Consider the following 21,989-nt stretch of genomic DNA (forward strand, 5'->3'; position numbering starts at 1 on the left):
ACGGCCAGCAGATGGCGCCAAAGTACCACAAAACCAACCCAACATCACTGAAGCCTCCCGTTTCCTTTAGGCTGGTTGACTTTGTGGGTGGAACTTCTGCCAGAGTGAGACCTCCTCCTTCCATCACAGGCTCTTTATCGCTGTTTTTAGTCTTTCTAAAGTGGGACTGCAACATCTCCTTGTGTCGTCCCCACTGGGTGACCAACAGGATGTCCGTGGTCTGAAAACGTGGAGGTTTCAAACCCATAAAATTATAGATGTGTGTGTTTAGGTTGTCAAGGTCATGTCAAGACCGGTTCGGTTTATGTTCAGGATAATGACAGTTTGCAAAAGATAAACGGGGGATTTAAAGATAAATTCCAGGACTGTCACACTTGTCTTTTCTGTATTAACAGCAGGGGGCGCCATAATACTATTTATTTATCAAATTCCATGCAAAGTGTTAACTGGTTTCAACTATAAACACCAATACAAAATAAATAGACCATGACTTTTCATATTCAAATCAAGGTGAAACCCATGATTATGAATTCAAACATTTTTTGATTTTCCTTTTCCAGTCGGTATTTGCAAATCCTACGTTTTTACAACCTGTTCTTGGACCTCCGAGATCTCCTCAAGGACTCCTGCGACCTCTATCAGGACCTTCCAACACATTCATTCAAAGACTTCAAACTTTCTTCAAGGATCCCTTCAAAGATGTCTACAACCACTTCAACAACTAAACTCTTTCCCTAAAGTTTCTGCATGTTTTAAAGGACATCTGCAACCTACTTAAAAAAAATAAGAGAAGAAAGAACCAACACTTCTCTCAAGAATTTCTACAACCTACTCGATGACCTATGACCTCTTTATTGAACCCTGCAGCATCAGCCAGCACAACAAAAAACCCACATGTCTCCTGAAATCCTTTCTGACCTCGACTACTTCCTCAAAGAACACAAACAACTAAACTAAGATGGTTGAAAATAGCAAACCGTCACACTTTTACCATGTTAGCATTTAGCTAACATAAATAGCGCAGCTCTATTTTTTTACTTTCCATTTACAGCGTGTGAATTTATTCACTGCAGTCGACTACGAGCTCTCCAAAACATCCACAACTGAGCAAATGAACAAATAAAGTCGACCTTTTTTATTTATTTATTTATTTTAATTTTAGATGGAAACTTTCACTCAGTTTCAGCCAATTAGATCAAAACAGGCGACGTTTGTTTTCTGCCTTTTGTCACTTTCATCGATGTGAATGAGGTCAGAAGAAGAAGAAGCTGAGTTTGGAGGGTTTTTCTGACTGAATCGCAGCTGTTTCATTCATAAAACCTGTTGAATCCACACACACGCACGCGCGTGCTTGTCTAAGCTCCGCCCCTCCCGGAGAGACGGAGGGAGATCCGCGGTGAAGGAGAAACGTTCATTCAGAGGAGCCCGCAGACAGACACCGACTCCTCGTTCAAAATCAAACAAACTACCGGTGTTTTGTTGCCGGTGTTGTTCGGACCGGCGGCGACACACGGAACCGGTGAACCGGTGAACCGGTGAACCGGACCGACGGGGCGGACAGGTGAGATGATCGGCTGATAATCGATCGATAAGAGGAACATTCCTGAAGTGTCCTGCGAGTGCTACGTCATTATTTCTGATTAATAAGAGTCCTAACTTTAATTTAAGTGTTTGTCAGAAGTATTTTATCTATAAAATGTTTAACTGTGAGAACCAGTAATCTTACATTTCCTTCAGCATCAGTATTTCTTTAATTATATCGAGTATTCATGTGGTGTTCTGGCTGTTTTTACAACGTCAGATATGTCTGTAATATTTTTTTAAATATTTATATTTATGTTACTAAATTCTTTGTGGTTTTCAATTTCTGTAAATGAACTAATTGTTTATGTCTGTTTGGTTCGTTTATAAGTGAATATGAATTTAGGGGGAAAAGTGATTTAATATTTACAGAATCTATCTATTTCGACTTTCTAATATTTTCTTGAATGTTTTCTTGCCATTTGTTACTAATTATACAGAAAATACAGACAGTTTTTATTTCAGTCAGTTGCTGCAATTAAACCTGAGGAAATAATCATTATTAAAACTGCTGAAAACTTTACTCTTCATATATATTCTTATTTATCTGCAGACACATTTTAGTTTTACTATTAAAACTACATAATTAAACACAAGAGCACAAACTGATCACGTCACTCCTGTAGTATTTATTCTGAAGTTAATGACAGATAAGAGACGTCTATTAAATTATTTTCAAATTAAAGAGAAGATTCATCAAAATGACATTTTAATCAGCTGTTTATACTTTTTTTTAAAATCAGTATTTGCCTGAAGAAAATTCAGCTTCGCATTTTTGACCCGTTTTGTTTTTCCACTTTTTTCCTCCGTCAGGTCCCTCTGCAGTGATGTCATCGCTCCTCGTCTTCCTCCTCCCCGTCCTCTTCCTCAGCCTCGCCTGGACGCTGGAGTTTCGGTACCACAACAACAACGAGATCGAGCAGTACCTCCTCCGGGTCAGCGTCTCCGAGCCCGACATCACACACCTGTACAGCATCGGCCAGTCCGTCAAGGGTAACGACGCACTTCCTGTTTCCTGTTTCCTGTTTCCCCGTCTGTGGAGATGAGAATGCGCAGACATTCATTCTTATCACACTTTTTTCGAAGCCGTATCTTTAATACAAATAATTTTGTGCTCTAATAATTTTGCCGCTAATATTTGTAATATCTGTATTTGTCATGGAGGTTTGTGTCCTCGCACCTCTGCGTGTGGTTTCAGACCCACGTCTCAATATTAAGGAGGAATATTCTAGAGATCTTGATTTTGTAGTTGCAGTTTACATCTATATTTATTTAGATACGTATCTACGTCTGTATATCCTCTTTATCTGTATTTATCTGATATTCACAGATTTTTGCACACTTTTTGCAAAAGAAAATGGTCATTTATTCTCATTAAATGCAGATTTACAACAGAAAAAAGTTTGCAAAACGTGAAGATGTCTGCACACTTTCTGAAATAGCTGCATATCTAGATAAATCTAGATCTACGTGCAGATTGTGGTTCTTCAAACGTTTTTCATCTCAGTTTGTTTTCGTCCTGCATGTGAAGCGTGTAAATCTGAATTTTACATGGAGTGACAGACACACACACACACACACACACACACACACACACACACACACACACACAGGGGATGAAGTGTCAGGTGTCCGTCACCGTGGCAACCCGGACGGTGACTGACGGACTGACAGGCTCGGTGTCCGTTGGTGTGATCGTGTGACGGGACGGTGAACTGTGGTTGATTTAATCTGGGACGGCCTAATCTGGCCAAGAACACACACACACAGACAACTAATCTGAGCTAATCTGGGCCACCACCTGGCCTGCGTCCAACCTGTGTGTGTGTGTGTGTGTGTGTGTGTGTGTGTGTGTGTGTGTGTGTGTGTGTGTGTGTGTGTGTGTGTGTGTGTGTGTGTGTGTGTGTGTGTGTGTGTGTGTGTGTGTGTGTGTGTGTGTGTGCATTGCAGACTTGCTGAGGCGTGCAGAGCTTCATTCATTCAAAACAGTTCCAGCGGCCGTGTTGACGTGGAAACATTTCCCCACTGAAAAAAAAATATTAAACTGGAGGTTGTTTTTTTTTCACTAAAAACAGAATCAAAACTTTAACAAGGTCTCAGAAACCAAAACAATGAGCTGAAAGACGCCTCAGGGAGCAAAAACAAAAAGAGGAACTGCAGAGTTAACAATGTGAAGTTAATAAAGAAGCATCTTCGTTCTGTTTTATGTGACCTGATCTCAGAAGAAACTGATTTGTGGATTAAACTAAATCTACAATCTGCAGAAATTTCAACAAGAAAGCAGCAAAAAACCATCTGAGACCAGAAACAGTATTTATAGTTTAAATATGTACAGCAGAGTTTTTAAAAACAAGACTGTAACCATCTGTTAAAACGACAGCAGTAGGAGTTGAAGGAATCCTCAGGGACACATTAAACACGTGTTTTTGTCAAATAGTCACATTCAACCCAGAGTTCAGGTTTAATTTTGGTTCCCAGAGTTTCCGAAAAAAGACGAACAGGAAGTCGAGTCTTCGTGTTTCAGACTCCACTTTTAGGATTTGGCTCAAAACTTTTTCCTTTTTCGTAAAACTTACGCAACCCATGTTTCCAAAATGCCATCAAATTCAAAATAAGGGGGGGGGGGGGACCTCCCATGATGCACTGCATCATGTCAAATACAGTTGAGTTTACTCAGCTGCTCCCGGGACAGTGTGAGAGGGTTACACAGGGTAAATAAATCCTGTTCTTTAAGCCTTTTATGTTTTATTTTCTGAATGTATCTTTGGTACAAATACTCCCATCAACCCCTTTGTCATAAAAAAAAGAATCTGTTTCCTGTCTGTGTGTTGCAGGTCAGCAGCTGTGGGTGTTGGCGCTGGGCGTCAGCCCTCGTCGTCACACCGCCGGCATCCCAGAATTCAAATATGTGGCAAACATGCATGGAAACGAGGTGAGTGAACACACACGGACGCAGATGAATGGCGACGGGATCCCTGCCTGCTAACAGGAAGCGGCACTAAAGAGATCAACAAAAGCCATTGAGAGGCCGACACACTCCAACACGCTCCTTTGTGTTGCCGCCGACCGACCGCGTGGCGACCTGAATTATTGTCAGATGGAAACGGACAGAAAGCTGAGTCAACATTTTCAACATTAGACGACGCCGCAAAAAAAAAAAAAAAAAAAAAAAGAATCTGTGGATGTGAATTCAACAGGAACGAACGATAAGTGACAGGAAAGGACTTCAAAAAAGAAAAGAGTTTTTAGGTCGAATGTTCGTCTCAGATTCAGCTTTAACGGAGGCAAATTTTTCTACATTCATTTTTATTTTCTCAGTATAACAACAGTGTTTTTGTTCTTTTTATAATAAGAAGGAAAAGTGTGAAAAGTATATTTTCTTAAGTCATAACGGCCGTCTGTCAGTCGGTTTTTCGGTCAGTCGGTCCACCTCTCCAGACTGAAATATTTCAAGAACTGTTCGATGGGCCGCCGTGAAATTTGGTGCAGAGCTTCATGGTTCCCTGATGATAAACCCTCTCTAGTTTGGCGATTCCATGATTTTCCGTTTTTCTTTTCTGTGATTGTCAGCTCTGAACTGCTGCATCAGCACATTCAGCCAGAGTTAGGTCATCGTAGTGGGAAAAATCCGTGACAAAGACTCAGCTGCAAACCCAATAAATAGACAAGCAGACACAAGTTCAAGGTTTGTTTGACACCAGTAAAAGATTACAGCTGTACGGTTAAAAATCAACTCGAGACGTGGAAGCTTTTGCTTGACGTGATGTGATGAATTGCAGGTATATAAAGTAAATCTAAATAAGACAAATTTAACGTGGATAAATGTTAATTAAAATCAGAGTAGTGGAAACTCTTGGCGACCTCTTGGAGAGCATCTGGTTGCCGTGGTGACAGCGGACGCCTGATCGCACCGCATGTGCATGACAGCCAATGCCAATGTCCTTAAATAGACAAGTCACGCCTGGACACACACACTCTCTCTCTCTCACACACACACACACACACACACACACACACACACACACACACACACACACACACACACACACACACACACACAGAGTCAGCAAACAGAGTCATCGGAGTGTGTCGGGTCCGAGGAAGGTTCCAGAAAAGACCTTTTCTCTGAACAAACACACACAAATTACTGTCAAATCCAACACGTCGTACAGGAGCTGGAAACTTTCTGAGAACTGGTTTAAATTCAAACAGAGGTCAGTCACCTCTTTCACTTATTAACCAGCTGGCCTGTGAAATCTCCAACAGGCTTAGATTTAACTGGAGGCCCGTTTGTACTGTTACACAGAAGATTTTTATAGACATCAACCACATAAGCATATTTCTTGTGTTAAAATTAATGGCAATGTCTGAAATATCTTAACTACTATTAAACAGAATTTTATTCAGACGTTCATGTTCCCCAGAGGATTCATCCGACAGACTTATTAAGTTAAGTTCAAATGTTGTTGCTTTGAGCGAGTTTATCTCTAAAACTTTGCAATGAATTGGAATTAAATTCGGGCCAAAATGACAATTTATGGAATTACTCATAATTACTTGTGATATCTTCAAAACTCGCTGCACTGATCTCAAGCAGTTTTTTACGTCTACGTGAAGTTTGCACACGATTCTATTGTTAGATTCGCAGTAGAAAATCATAATGTAAATAATGAAGTTACAAGTACCAATAAAATATATCTTTTTTTTTTTTTTTGCTTCGGCACTCTTGTAAATTTACTGTATTTATTTCCCATGTTAAGTTTTGCTCACGACAGTGAGGGGGGGGTCTCTTAAAGATGTGACCATAAGAAACCCGGTTTAAAAGAACAACAACGCCGGACCAACTGGTGAATCATCAGTTAAAAATATCTAACAACAACAAACAGGCCGCGACCATCAGCACTTCATCTGCACGAGGGATCGGTTCTGTTTTCTAAAAATGACCTTTGTGTGTTTCAGAGAAAGGAAGTCGTGTGTTTGTGTACGTGAGGGCGAGCTGTTTTTTTCTGGGTCTTCTGTCTTAGTTTCTGAGGACGTTTTCTTTAAGTGACCTCCTTCGATCCGAGTGAGGCCTGAACGTTAGCCTACATTAGCTAATGCACAGCTGACATAAACACCACTGGACTGTTTGAATCCCGTCCGACAACGACACATCAATCAAAGCAGGCGGCCACCACAGCAAAATGTCTGTTTCTTTACATTAAAGACATCGACACTTAAAGTTGCTGATATAAACGTGTCGTGACTAATAAACCACCGGATGAAACTACTAAACAAAAAAACAAAAAAGTCTTGAGTTACAAGATAAAACAGCCCGGATGAAGAAGATCCACTGCGTTAAAACACACACACACACACACACACACACACACACACACACACACACACACACACACACACACACACACACACACACACACACACACACACACACACACACACACACACACACACACACACACACACACACACACAATACTTTTCAAGTAGGATCAATTCATTGTCCTTTTGGCATTTTGACTCACAATAACATTAATATTGAATATCACCAGACTTATTCTGGAAGTATAGAAGGTGTGACAGCAGCAGAAAGGAAAGACGAAGCGATGGATGATGGCCGGAGGCAGAGCTAGCCCCGACATGTGTGTGTGTGTGTGTGTGTAGCGTCTTTGTACACACACCTTTTTCCCACCCTTCTCCCTTTCCCACTCCTAAGACTCTCATTCATTCACAAAGTTTTTGTTTTTTTTATCCTCTCCCCACCGTCCAATAAGGCGTCAGCCTCCGGGAAAAAAAAAAAAAAAAAAAAACCAACCTCTGACTCATCTCTGGATTTCGACATCACTTCCTCCCCCGCGTGTTTCCGTCAGGAGGGAACACGCATGAATTAAAGTGTGAAATTAAAACCGCAGCGACAAGATGTTTATTAATTATCTAGTTTGTGTTCATTCTGAAGCACCAGACTCCATTCAGGAAACATCTATTTTTATTCTGCACTTCTTATTATCAGTTTAAACTCACATTCAGTGTGTGTGTGTGTGTGTGTGTGTGTGTGTGTGTGTGTGTGTGTGTGTGTGTGTGTGTGTGTGTGTGTGTGTGTGTGTGTGTGTGTGTGTGTGTGTTCAGGTTCTCGGCCGGGAGCTGCTGCTTCAGCTGATCGACGACCTGGTGCGCGGTTACCGTAACAACGAAACGTGGTCGCTGCGGTTACTGAACAGCACCCGCATCCACATCCTGCCGACGATGAACCCCGACGGCTTCGACGCAGCCGACAGGAACTGCCTGTACAGCCAGGGCAGGTAAACACACACACACACACACACACACACACACACACACACACACACACACACACACACACACACACACACACACACACACACTGTCCGTTTTTTGTATGTTCAAATCAAATTAACCTTCTTGCAGCCATTTTCCCTTCAGAGAATCACCAACTCTTTCGCGTTTTTTTTTTTTTTTTTTTTTAGCCTCTTTTAGCGCCTAGTTTTGGTTTTACATCATATTTATTGTTTGGTTGAGCAGCAGGCTGTTGTTTTGATCGTAAAAAAACAAACGGCCGACGGACACGTTTAGAGCCGAGCCGGTGAACACAGTGGAGCTTTATGCGAAGAGATTTTATCCTCGGGAGGAGGAGACCAAAAAAAAAAGTAGCGAAAAGAAATTCTCCGCCGGGACGATCGCGTTGCTCCTGAAAAGAGACTTTTGAAAAGCACGAAGGAACAACTGAGAACAAACGAGCGATGATTTAAGACCTGGGTAGAGACCAGGTTTTTATGTGTCGCCTCCTCATGCAATATGTATGACCTCCTCCTGAGGGAGGTGCGCGTCGCTGTTGTTCACCAGCTCTTCTCTGACCGACTGTCCGTGCCGCAAAAATCTAAATAAAGACTGAAAACTTTACTTCAATAAAAGTACCAACGTTACACTGTAAAAAAAATACTCCAGACAAGTAAAAATCCCTTATTGAAAATGTTTCACGAGTAAAAGTCTCTTGTGACTTTATTACATTAATATAATACTAATTTTCAACTCTCAGATTTAGGGCTGTAATTAATGATTATTTTTATGAATCTGCTGATAGAAATGTTTGATATTTTGTTGTACAGTGTATTCCCACCACATATAAAATGCACGTACGCTTGTGAAATATGTATTTTTTGGAACATTTTCACGCGTGATTTCCACGTGAAAAACTTTCCCGCATATTTTTTTCCCATTTTATCATATGAAGCAATGCGGTAAACATGTTTCATACATGTGGTATATATATATGTGGTACATATGGTCGTAATTGTAGTAAAGTAGAAGAAGAAGAAAAGCAGAAAAGAAGAGTACGAGTACGAGTACGAGTACCTCCAAGTTTAACTTGAGTAAAAGTACGTCGATATTTCCATCACTTTAAAGTTTGTAAAGGGACATTTCGAGTGTGTTTGTGTGTTTTACGAACACTCAAACAAGACTTTAAAGACTTGAGATCTCACACACACACACACACACACACACACACACACACACACACACACACACACACACACACACACACTTGCTTTTATTATGAAGACTAAACTATGTGACGCTCCAACGCCCAAAACACTTTAATTAGCAGGAAACCAGAAACGCACATTAGATCTGCATCACACACACACACACACACACACACACACACACACACACACACACACACACACACACACACACACACACACACACACACACACACACACACACACACACACACACACACAGATTGCAGTCACAGTTAAAGCCTCTAAGTGTGTAATTATGTGTGTTTTGACTTCTTCCTTCTGTTTGCTGTTTACGTGTGTGTTTGTGTGTTTGTATCACGTAATGGAGCCTCACCTCCCAATCAGTGACAGACAGTGTGTGTGTGTGTGTGTGTGTGTGTGTGTGTGTGTGTGTGTGTGTGTGTGTGTGTGTGTGTGTGTGTGTGTGTGTGTGTGTGTGTGTGTGTGTGTGTGTGGTCTGCCTCAGATCACCACTTTCCAAACCTTATGAGGAAACGTTTGACTGAGTGAACGAGATGAGAAACATCATGTTTGAACTTGACTTTATTTTATTTTAATTTAACACTTCTTTTTTTTTTAAACGCTTAAAATGAAGAAAATTATCTCACACATCAACGGTTGAATTTTTATTTCCCGGTTTGTGTCAGTGTTCAGGTGGAAAAAGAGACAAAAACGAATCTCTTCAGATCTCAAACCATCGTAAAGAAAAGAGCTGTATCAGTATTTTCAAAATAAAAGCAGCGATCACAACAGCTGCAGCCGCTCTGAGCTCCCGGTCGCTCGGTGACCCGTGATGTCATCGGGTCATGTGATCGAACTCCACGTCGACGAGCCGCTCTCTGATCTGAAACCGTACGACTCCCAGTACGACGCGGGATGTTTGTGTGTTTCTCTTTGACTTGTTTTCACACAAACTTATGAAACAAATAGTGACGATAAACTTTATTTTTTTTTGCATCAGTTTACAAAATAAAATCAGAGTGCTTTAAAAAGCGATGATGCAAACACAATCATTTATTTATAATAATGCAAAAAGTTAAATGTTTGTAAAGATGTCCAACAATAACGGCAGATGAAAACAGGAATACATAATCATGCTGTTTAACTAAAGATACGCTCACTTCCTGCAGACTGTCGGAGGGTCGTGGGAAGCTGTTTTCAACACGTGCCTTGCTCAAAGGAGCCGTGCCACCAGCTGCACACACACACACACACACACACACACACACACACACACACACACACACACACACAATAAACTACATTCAAATAAATAATTCAGTCTTAAAAAATTTTAAAAGGTAAAAAACTAAATACAAGAAATCTGTTTTTTTAAGGACCAACGAGTTTAAAAGTTTAAAAGTTGATTCCTTTGTCCAAAATACTAAAAAAGCCATCATTGAATATTAATTAATAATAATAATAATATAAAACATAGTCTAATATTTGTGAAAATGTACTTCGACTTGTGTATGAATAACTTTGTCACGAACTCTCCGTCTCCGTCAGGTTCAACTACAACGGCGTCGACCTGAACAGGAACTTCCCGGACGCCTTCGCTGGTCTCCGACGGCAACAGCAGCTCTCCGAGGAGAAGAGGGAAGCTGAGGTTGGTCATGTGACCTGCGGTGTGTGTCTGTCTGCGTGTGTTTTTCCCTCTTTGACCTGAAGGTGGCAGCGTTGTCACACCGATACACAACTGCGTGTGTAAAGATGAGGTCGTAGATGGTCTGAAAAAAAGGAAATATTTGAACCCGCGTTGCTGCGTCATGTGTTCCAGGTGAGAGCTGTGATTGGCTGGCTGAAGACCGAGAGCTTCGTCCTCTCCGCTAACCTTCACGGAGGAGCTCTGGTGGCCAGTTATCCGTACGACAACAGCAACGGAGGTGAACGCTCTCAAACGGACGGCGTCCTCCAAACAGGAAGTTGAAAAGTTAAACAACAACGAGATTGAAAAGACGAAACGATCCCATGAGCATGTTTTGGAAAATCTTTTCTTTTTTTTTTTTTTAAGGATAGTTTTTGGGACATTTTCTTTTCTTTATATGAAAGTGTAAAACTAAATACAACCTTAATGAGGGATGAAAAATCAGCAGGAAGTCATCCTGGAGAGAAAATAAAACACCGTAAACAATCATAATCCATATAAAAGGCGATAAAAGGATTCATTTGATCAGATTTTCACGTTCACGAAACGGTTTTAAACGCCTGTCTGCTCCCGCAGGCAGCGAGCTGGTGGGCGGGGCCAGCGTCTCCCCCGACGACGACGTGTTCGTTCACCTGGCCACGGTGTACTCCCACAACCACGCCTCCATGCAGCGGGGCGACCTCTGCGAGGACAGCCGGCCGTTCCCGGAGGGCGTCACCAACGGTTACCAGTGGTATCCCCTGGCAGGTCCGAACACCAAGAGACACGGCCGTTAGCGTAGCTTAGCATAAAGATAAAGGTTGGATTACGACCCGTGACTGCCTCCTCAGGAGAAACCTGATCACTGCAACCCAATCGGGCTGGAAGGGAACTGGAGACTCCGTCCTGTTGTTTGTGTGCATTAATCTGAGATACATATTGTTTACATGCACATTAATAAACTCCTTCTGTGTTCATGTAAATATCCTGGATTGATATTATATGATATTATATTCTGACATGTTATATTTAAAAAAAAATGTAAACAATCATCTGATTAATCCAATTTTTATTGCAACATTTCTGCTAATATTAAAAACAATTTTTTTTTAAATATTAAAACGAAACTGATAGATTGAAGAAAGTAATCAGTCGATTATTTAATGAGAAAAATAAAAGTTTCAGTGTGTGTGTGTGTGTGTGTGTGTGTGTGTGTGTGTGTGTGTGTGTGTGTGTGTGTGTGTGTGTGTGTGTGTGTGTGTGTGTGCAGGTGGGATGCAGGACTACAACTACGTGTGGGCTCAGTGTTTGGAGGTGACGCTGGAAGTTTCCTGCTGCAAGTTTCCTCCCGTCAAAGAACTTCCTGCCTTGTGGACGGACAACAAGAAAGCTCTGCTGTCCTTCATCCAGCAGGTCCACCTGGGTCGGTACCCGTCTGTCTCTTTACCCGTCTGTCTCCGTCTCTTTACCCGTCTCTGCTTACTGACCTTTCTACCTGTCTGTCTTCTCACCTGTCCATGTCCCATGTCCTGTGCTGTTAACGTAAAACTGTACTTGGGTCAATACTTGATAATCACCTTCTGTTTTGTGTGTGTGTGAGATCAGGGGTCAAAGGTCGTGTGCTCAATGGCTCAGGAGTGCCGGTGCCAAACGCCGTGGTGGAGGTCAAAGGTCGCAGGAACCTGTGTCCGTTCAGAACCGACCGATACGGAGAATACTACCGACTGCTGCTGCCGGGAAAATACGAATTCACCGTAAACACAACTTGTCGTAAAACTTGCTAATCAGCCGAAACGGCCGTTAAGTTCCTGCGTTAAGTTCCTGCGTTAAGTTCCTGTGTTAAGTTCCTGCATTAAGTTCCTGCGTTAAGTTCCTGCGTTAAATTCCTGCGTCAAGTTCCTGCGTTAAGTTCCTGCATAAAGTTCCTGCGTTAAATTCCTGCGTCAAGTTCCTGCGTTAAGTTCCTGCATAAAGTTCCTGTGTTAAGTTCCTGCATTAAGTTCCTGCGTTAAGTTCCTGCGTTAAGTTCCTGCGTCAAGTTCCTGCATAAAGTTCCTGCGTTAAGTTCCTGCATAAAGTTCCTGCGTTAAGTTCCTGCGTTAAGTTCCTGCGTTAAGTTCCTGCGTTAAGTTCCTGCATAAAGTTCCTGTGTCAAGTTCCTGCGTTAAGTTCCTGCATTAAGTTCCTGCGTTAAGTTCCTGCGTTAAGTTCCTGCGTTAAGTTCCTGCGTTAAGTTCCTGCGTTAAGTTCCTGCGTTAAGTTCCTGCGTTAAGTTCCTGCGTTAAGTTCCTGCGTTAAGTTCCTGCAGTTTTTTTTCCAAACGTTTACTCACTTTCTTTTCTCCGATCTGTTTGATTGACAGGTGACGTACCCGGGTCACGAAGCGTTGACGGAGACTCTCAGCGTCCCGTACGGTCCCGACCGCTACTCCGCCATGAAGCATGACTTCCTGTTACGACGCGTCGCCGCGACGACCGGCAGCGCCGCAGCGAACGCCACCGAGGCGAGCGACGCCTCCCCGTGTAACCACACGTCGGGGCAGGAAGTGGGCGGAGCCGCGACCGGGCCCACGTGGAGCGGGCTGGCCGTCGGAGTCGGCTTGGCGGCGACGCTACGATCCCTGATCGGATGACGCGGTTGCCGTGGCGACGTCCGGTCGACGGAATCGACTCCGTCAGAAACACCTGACGGGTTTCTGACGGGACGTTTTGGAGTCCGGAGTTTCGGTTTCACGCTCGCCGCCACCGAAGACCTCTTCCACGACAGTTAAACATCGTCGAGTTGGTTTGTGGAGTTCAGCAGCAGGTGGCGCCGATCCTCCACTTGTGTGCCATGAAATCGTTGCAAAAGAAGAGAGGGCAAAAAAAGATGGCGTAACGGAAAAAGCTGCGGTTGCAAATAATTTAGAAAACATGATGAATTTTTGTTCATCGTTTTTGTTGCACTTCAGACGTTTTCGTCCTTTTTTCTGAAGCTTTTTTGGATATTTAATTTGTATCGTTCACGTTCGTCTGTTTCAATCGCACTTTGTTTATATTTTGATTTTTATTGATTCGCTAACTTTTCCTTTTTTTTTTGCAAAGCATAAAAACTGTTTTAAGATATTTTTAGATTTATTAATTTTTTTAGATCTTGAGTATTTCCGTTAATAAGTTTGTGACACCGTTTGTCCTACGAAACATCTTCCTGTATAAAAAGGACAACTGGCTGACAGCTGACGTGCCTGTCAGTCACATTGTCAGCTATCTGACGGCTCGGGACAAATGGAAACATTTATTTTGTGCGACGAGTTCACACGAGTTGTCTAAAAACTACATGTCAAACCACTTTTACTGGCAAGCTAAAATGCCAACTGGCCCGAAACAAGGCAGCACTAATCTGTCACGTTAGCAACGCTAGGCTAACAGACGTCACGATAGCTTCCTCTTTTTTGGGACTTTCTGTTGCCTTAAAAAAAAAAAAAAATCAAGTTGGCCTTTTTTTTTGTGTCATTATTAACCTGAAAAAGTTGTATTTATTTTTACAGATTTCAGCAATTTTGGTAAAAGGAGACATTTGAAACGCTCGTGTGACTTACACACCTTACAGTATTTTACTGAACATATTCTAAGAAGTCAAATGAACTACTGAAAGATGAATATGTGAGAAAAACAAAGTATTGAAGGTTGTATTTAATGTTTATAAAGAAAAAGGCTGGTGAAAGACCTCTACAACCAAACTTAGGATTTAAAGGGAAAAGAAAACCTCAGGAAAAACACACACTTCCCTCGTTATGACACTCAACAGGATTCAATTCTGGATTTTCTTCTTTTAAAAAGACAGCTGGGAGTTTTGTTGTATTTAAAAAGGAGGTCACGGGAGGGGAAAAGAAAAGCTCGGAGGATTTGGTCTCTAGATAACAAAAAGTCTTCCCTGCTGAGATGTTCCAGCGAGTAGACTGGTCTTTTTTTTTTTTTAAAGAGTGGTTGTAACTGTAATTTTATACGTGAGAAGAAGAAGAAGAAGAAGAAGAAGAAGAAGAAGAAGAAGAAGGAGCACTTTAAAATTAGCATTTGCAAAGGCGGGATGCTGTTTTCTTTAGAAAAAAGGTCGTTTTTAGGCCGCAGATAAATGACGCCATTCATAACTGTGTTTTGAAATATGATGCAGGCGGTCATCGTTTCTGTTTATTGAGTCCGACACGGTAGTTTAACTGTGAAGTAAACCGGTGACCTTTATATTTAAATACACGTCTTATTTTAACATCACGCTGAGCAGCTCAGACCTTTTTTTTTTTTCTCTTGTTGCCTTCTGCAGATTCATCCTCTTCATTTTTTTTTTTTTTTGCCTTTTCTACTTGTTTGTATTGTTTGATATCAAAATAAAGTGTAAAAAGAAATAAATCCTCTGTGCCATGGTTGTAGTGACCGCAGGCTTCAGTCACACCCGAAAAAACATCAGACCTCATTAGTTTTTTCTTCTTTTTCATGTTTCAACAAACTGTAAAACACCCCAGAGGGTCCACTTACGTAAGTCTGCTTCTCCAAAGGAAAGTCTCTCATTAAAAGTACAAAAAAAATGAGAAATTGTAATGTGGTAATTGTGTTTGTGGTCTTTTGTATCTTTACATCTTTAATCTGATTTGGCTGCTTTGGTTGAAACCCTTTTAATTTGACATCTGCACGGAAGCCCAGAAATTGATGAAAACTCAAGTATGTAAAAAAAACAACAACAAAAAAGTATCTTTCTAAAACAAGATTATGAGATATTTAGTCAAAAAAAATTATATAATATTGTGAGACACCGCGTCAGTATTTATTGTAGCAAATCTAAAGGAAGTAAATCAAAAATCCTAAATTCAAAAGCTTTGAGATGTTTAAAAAAGAAAAGATAAACCAACAGTATTTTTTTTTAATTACAAAATAGGAGGTAAAACATGACATTTTATCAGGGTCCAATTTATTATAAAAAAAAATCAATATGCGACTTCCAGGTTGTTTTATTTCTTTTGTCATGAAGAGGCTTCCATACTATTTTCAGCTTTTTGTTTGTCACACGTGTACTAACGTAGTCTAAATGTGCATTTATTCCAGGAAAGGGCTTCTATCATTTTTCAAATAATACTCCAATTTTGTATATATTTTTTTTGTCCTGCATGGGCTTCCATATATCTGAGGTCGCCATTGATGACTGATGAGCAGTGAAGTGCTGCAGAGTTGGTCGGAGGTGAATCAACAAAACAAACTGCACTTTTAAGATGATATTTTTTTTTTTTTTTTTTCCCACCATAAAGATTGAATGATGTCAAAACAGTGAACGAAGAAATCCTCCTATGTTTTATTCAGCGCTGATGTCGTCAACAAACCGGGCAGGTGACGAGCAGGTGAGTTTGATTTGTGTAACCGCCCCCCCTCCCGCCCCGCCCCGCCCCCCTCAAACGCTGGTAAACAACGTAAAGGCCCTTGCAGCGTTCTTGCCTGTATTTGCTCATTGTGTCACATTATAGCACTTAAAAGGTTGCCGAATTATCTATTAGCAGTTTCTGTTTGCATTCCTTCCATTCATGCACAGATTACTTATGACTGACTTACTTTTATGCTGTTGAAAACTTAAAAATGTGATAATTCAAAGCCGAGTTCTGAGAGGTCTTTATTTCTTTTCATGATCTCTAAGCGGAAATCATGTTTAAAATGTAAATTAAAGCGTTTGGTAAGAAATTCTACTTTTACTTCTATTTCAGTTCCTTTTTTTCTACTTTAACTTTTATTTATATTTAGTCGTGAGTTTAAATTTGAAAGCTCAACATGTAAATCCTGACTCCAGTTGATAAGACGGTGTGTAAAGATAAATATGAGACAACACTGCCTCTCAGTGGTCCAAATGAAAAACTACACTTTTAAACATCAACTCATTCAACATACATTTGACATATTTCTCCTTCTACATCTCAGAGAAAGTGTTTGTATTGATAAAGAGAAGCTGATCAAATCATTGATGAGATAAAAGAACATCAATTTGGCAGAAAAACAGCAGATGTGCAGAAAAATCCCAAACAGGAAGTGTACTGTTGCCATGGATTCAGTCATTTACAGCCACTACTTGTTTAGATTATGGAAACACTGTCATTGCCGAATTATCTACCAGCAGCTCCTGGTTGCAGTAGTTTATGAGCCTCGGAGGACTTTAAATCCAATTTTTGAAACCTGTTAGAGGCCCTGATGACCCTTTTATTTTCTCTATTGGTGTTATGCATCTTTGTGATTGCGTTGCTTCTCATGTTGTCTCTGTGATGATGTCGTGCATCATCGTGGTAATTTTCTGCCTCTTCGAGGTGTTTTTTTGGTCTCTTAGTTTTGCGTTTCATTTCGGTCATTTTGCATCTTAATATGGTCGTTTTTGACTTTCCATGATCTTTTGGTTTTTGCATTTCTTTTTGGTGGTGTTAGATTTCCGTGGTCATTTTTTTGTCTCTTTTTAGACATCGGACATCTCTTTATGATGGTTTTGGCTTTTCCTGGTCATTTTGTGCATCTTTGTGATGGTTTCGTGCGTCTTTTTGGTCAATTTTGGTCAACTTCAGATCGTTCTTCTAGGTGGTTTTCTTCTGTCTTAGTGTTTTATTTTGGTCATTTTGCATCTCTTATGGTGGTGTCAGGTTTCCATGATCATTTTGAGTGTCTTTGTGGACAATTGTCATCTTATTTTGGTTGTTTTGTGTCTCTTCCTCAGATATTTTGCATATCAGATGCCCCCCTCTCAACCCATTGGGCCCTTGGTCCTGGTTCTGGTCCTGGTCCTGGTCCGGTTGGGCCCGTTGAGTGTTCCCTCTCCGCCTTCAGGTGTGTTCGCAGCTGTTCTGCTCCTTTAAAAAAAAAAAAAAACCCTCTCCTCTCTGATTCTTCTTCAGATGAATTTGGACAGAAACGCACCAATTAAATCGATTCTCACTGACTTTGATCTGCTTCCTTCAAACTGTGTCGAGATTTTAAAACACACACACACACACACACACACACACACACACACACACACACACACACACACACACACACACACACACACACACACACACACACACACACACACACACACCGTCTCCCCTCCCTCCCTGCTCTCTGTTCCCGACTCATTTTAATCCTCTCTTCATGCTGAGAGCTTCAGATGCAGAGCAGAGAGGGATGAAGAGGACGTTTTCCTCCTCTCCTCCGTTTGTTTTTCCTCCTCCTCCTCCGTTTGTTTCCTCTCCTCCGTTTGTTTCCTCTCCTCCGTTTGTTTCCTCTCCTCCTCCGTTTGTTTCCTCTCCTCCGTTTGTTTCCTCTCCTCCGTTTGTTTCCTCTCCTCCGTTTGTTTTCTCTCCTCCGTTTGTTTCCTCTCCTCCTCCGTTTGTTTCCTCTCCTCCTCCGTTTGTTTCCTCTCCTCCTCCGTTTGTGTCCTCTCCTCCGTTTGTTTCCTCTCCTCCGTTTGTTTCCTCTCCTCCTCCGTTTGTTTCCTCTCCTCCTCCGTTTGTTTCCTCTCCTCCTCTGTTTGTTTCCTCTCCTCCGTTTGTGTCCTCTCCTCCGTTTGTTTCCTCTCCTCCTCCGTTTGTTTCCTCTCCTCCGTTTGTTTCCTCTCCTCCGTTTGTTTCCTCTCCTCCGTTTGTTTCCTCTCCTCCTCCGTTTGTTTCCTCTCCTCCTCTGTTTGTTTCCTCTGAGGTGTGATGAGAGATGGGATGTGGGAACTCCTCACCAACCACCAACAATAACGCCAACAGCTGCAACACTGGAGGTGAGGAAGCAGGAAGACGGCAGGTCGGGTGGAGGGACGGATTTTATGAATGTTAGATAAAAAAAAAAAGATTTGTTGTACAAACTTAAAACTAAATGAATACGATTATTTCCTTTTCTGTCCTCTAAAGAAAGAAGGAGGGAAAAGGTGTCAGGTGTTCGAACAAGTCCCGACTTCATCCTCCATCTTTTTCCCCGAAACTTTAAACTCTCTCAGCCTCCTTCTTTTTGCCTCTCAGGCAACACAGAAGATTGTTGGAGGTTGCTAGTCCTAAAACTTTTGAATTTTTTGGTTCAAATGATTATTTATCTAGTTGTATTTGCAGGTTACAAAGAAAACTGCTAAAATTCAGTCAAATATAATGCAGCAAAAAACAGGAAGTAACTTTTTTTTATTGAGTTTGAAGGTTTATAGAAGATAACAACAAAATTTATTAAAGTCACAGTAACAAGTATCAGGTCTTATTGAGTTAGTGAATTGTGCAGCACTTTCATTTGGTATATTAACATTATTATGAAAAGAGTAATAAGCAGTTATAATCAGATGTTATAAATGTTTGTCATATTACTTGTATTATGTTTATTTTTAAAGTCAAGCCGACGTTTCCTTTCTTACCATCTTTAGGTGCAAATTTGTATCACAAATTTTCAAATTTCTAAAAAGCACATTCATGCTCCTCAGAGGATAAACCCCGTTTTGTTTTTTTTTATTTGTTTTTTTTATTGTGTACATCTATTTATTTAACTCCACAAGGAATCACTGCATTACATCTCAGTATTTATGTGTTGTTTAAAATCTGTTCATGTTTAGATGTAAATGTATTTAACTTTGAAATATGTTTATTTCCTGATCAACATGTGACATTTCAGGGTTTTTCTTTTCCTCTTCTTGTTGCTGCAGATTGAATAAAGCGTCACAGCTGTCAGACGCTGATAACAGTAAACGAGACATTTGACTCGAGCGTGTGAAAATGTCACCGATTTATTTATTTGAACTGAGAGCGAAAAAAAACTGTGAATGAAATCATCAGAAACTAATTTCCCTCCTTCCTGTCGCTGCAGGTCGAAGCGAGTTCTCTTCAAAGCTGTGAGTACGACAGAAAAACGTTTTCATCTTGAAACGTGTCGCGGTCTGACCTTCTTTTAATGTGTGTGTGTGTGTGTGTGTGTGTGTGTGTGTGTGTGTGTGTGTGTGTGTGTGTGTGTGTGTGTGTGTGTGTGTGTGTGTGTGTGTGTGTGTGTGTGTGTGTGTGTTGACAGATCAGACGAGTCCGTGACGGACGACGACAGACAGAGGTGAGTTGTTCTTTTCTTTTGCTTTCAGGGAAAACACACGTTCTGATTTAATAGCTAATTTAGAGTGTGTGTGTGTGTGTGTGTGTGTGTGTGTGTGTGTGTGTGTGTGTGTGTGTGTGTGTGTGTGTGTGTGTGTGTGTGTGTGTGTGTGTGTGTGTGTGTGTGTGTGTGTGAGATCAGGGACTATGGAGGCGTGTACGTGGGTTTGCCGACTGACCTGAGCAACATCCCTGAAGTCCAGATCGGCTCGCTGCGAGGTAACGTTTCACTTTAACGGGATCGCCACGTAACAAACTTTTCTTCTTTTTTTTTTCTTTTTTTTTTTACTTTTAGCGCGAGATCGTCGTTCCTTCTTGGAGTTTTCGGATCTCGGACACGGTTAGCCTGGAGGAACTGAAAAAACAAATTCAAATCGTGAATATTTAGGTGTGTCTTCGCTCCTTTGAGGAATATTTCCAGTTTTTGTATCTTAATTAAGCGTCGATTCTCACGGTTAACTCTGAAACTATTGGAGGTTTTTTTTTTTACAAATCAGCAGTTTGGAGCGACAGCAGAGTTGCTGTCTGATTGAGACCAAATCAAGAAATGATCCTCTGAAATTTATAAGATAAATTTAAACTTTAAAGATGAAGATAAAAATGTTCCCCGTCAACCGGAGGTTTCATCAACGTTACTCCGTGCATTTGTTGTTTAAACTTATCTATTACACAATATCCTCCACACACACACACACACACACACACACACACACACACACACACACACACACACACACACACACACACACACACACACACACACACACACACACACACACACACACACACACACACACACACACACACACACAGTATGAATTTCCTGTTGAATCTCCAGGGTCATGAGAGCCTAGGAGACAGAAAACACGACACTGTGTGTTTGTGTGTGTATGAATAAGTGTGTGTGTGTTAATTAATGACTTTGTCCTCTGCAGACTCTGAGAGTCTCGTGAGGGACTCGTCCCTCAGGAAGCCGCCGTGGGGCGACGGACTGTGATTTTAATGAAGAGCTGCATGCTGCTGAGGGAGTGACGACCTCCTCCGGTTCCTCTCTGCCGTCCCATTAATGAGAGCAGAGATGTCGTGTCAGCAGTTAAAGGACCGGGCGAGTCTGAGCTGGAGGTTCACCGTTTCAGAAGAAGGGAAAACAAAGTCAAATGAAATGGTGAGGTTAAATAACAGAAGTCATTTCACCTGATTTAAAACTCATTAACCAAACTGTGCAGATGGAGCAGTGGCAACTATATCTATTGTGGGAACTTAAAAGATTAAAATAGGGTTATATAAACATTGACATTGACACAGACTTTTAAAATGCGAAGAAAAACATATATTATGCCATAATATGACTTTTTGATCACATGTCGGGCGACATACTATAGTCGTCAGAAATATGATCAAAAAGTCAAACTATAGTTTGATATATTTTCTTCATATTTTAGAAGACATGCTATAAGTATGACTTTTTCATCATATTTTAGAAGACATGCTATAGTATGACTTTTTGATCATATTTTAGACGACATGCTATAGTATGACTTTTTTATCATATTTTAGACGACATGCTATAGTATGACTTTTTGATCATATTTTAGACGACATGCTTTAGTATGACTTTTTGATCATATTTTAGACGACATGCTATAGTATGACTTTTTCATCATATTTTAGAAGACATGTTATAGTATGACTTTTTGATCATATTTTAGACGACATGCTATAGTATGACTTTTTGATCATATTTTAGACGACATGCTATAGTATGACTTTTTGATCATATTTTAGACGACATGCTATAGTATGACTTTTTGATCATATTTTAGACGACATGTTATAGTATGACTTTTTGATCATATTTTAGACGACATGCTTTAGTATGACTTTTTGATCATATTTTAGACGACATGCTATAGTATGACTTTTTGATCATATTTTAGACGACATGCTATAAGTATGACTTTTTGATCATATTTTAGACGACATGTTATAGTATGACTTTTTTTATCATATTTTAGACGACATGTTATAGTATGACTTTTTGATCATATTTTAGACGACATGTTATAGTATGACTTTTTGGTCATATTTTAGACGACATGTTATAGTATGACTTTTTGATCATATTTTAGACGACATGTTATAGTATGACTTTTTTATCATA

The 21,989-nt window shown here is 40.7% G+C and overlaps 2 protein-coding genes across 3 annotated transcripts; both read left to right on the top strand.

Moving 5' to 3' along the window:
- Positions 1-1,378: 1,378 nt before the first annotated feature.
- cpm (carboxypeptidase M) lies at positions 1,379-13,421 on the top strand. Of its 2 annotated transcripts, none has more exons than XM_069719229.1 (10): positions 1,379-1,561; positions 2,395-2,574; positions 4,416-4,513; positions 7,708-7,880; positions 10,635-10,734; positions 10,906-11,011; positions 11,350-11,520; positions 12,023-12,175; positions 12,358-12,506; positions 13,115-13,421. In XM_069719229.1, the coding sequence occupies exons 2-10, from the start codon at positions 2,409-2,411 to the stop codon at positions 13,382-13,384; spliced, it is 1,386 nt and encodes a 461-aa protein (XP_069575330.1). In that variant the 5' UTR covers positions 1,379-1,561; positions 2,395-2,408; the 3' UTR covers positions 13,385-13,421. The 2 variants fall into 2 exon arrangements, with proteins under 2 accessions (XP_069575330.1, XP_069575329.1); XM_069719228.1 differs by lacking the exon at positions 1,379-1,561 and adding an exon at positions 1,568-1,615.
- Positions 13,422-18,360: 4,939 nt separating this feature from the next.
- LOC138633161 (overexpressed in colon carcinoma 1 protein-like) lies at positions 18,361-20,982 on the top strand. The gene is made up of 5 exons (XM_069719240.1): positions 18,361-18,495; positions 19,557-19,581; positions 19,755-19,790; positions 19,971-20,047; positions 20,764-20,982. The coding sequence occupies exons 1-5, from the start codon at positions 18,435-18,437 to the stop codon at positions 20,823-20,825; spliced, it is 261 nt and encodes an 86-aa protein (XP_069575341.1). The 5' UTR covers positions 18,361-18,434; the 3' UTR covers positions 20,826-20,982.
- The last annotated feature ends 1,007 nt before the right edge of the window (positions 20,983-21,989 follow it).

Source organism: Brachyistius frenatus, unplaced genomic scaffold, assembly GCF_029030835.1.
Source record: "Brachyistius frenatus isolate BFR_SWC_R1_liver_20210118 unplaced genomic scaffold, ASM2903083v1 Contig_210, whole genome shotgun sequence".
NCBI lineage: Eukaryota > Metazoa > Chordata > Actinopteri > Embiotocidae > Brachyistius > Brachyistius frenatus.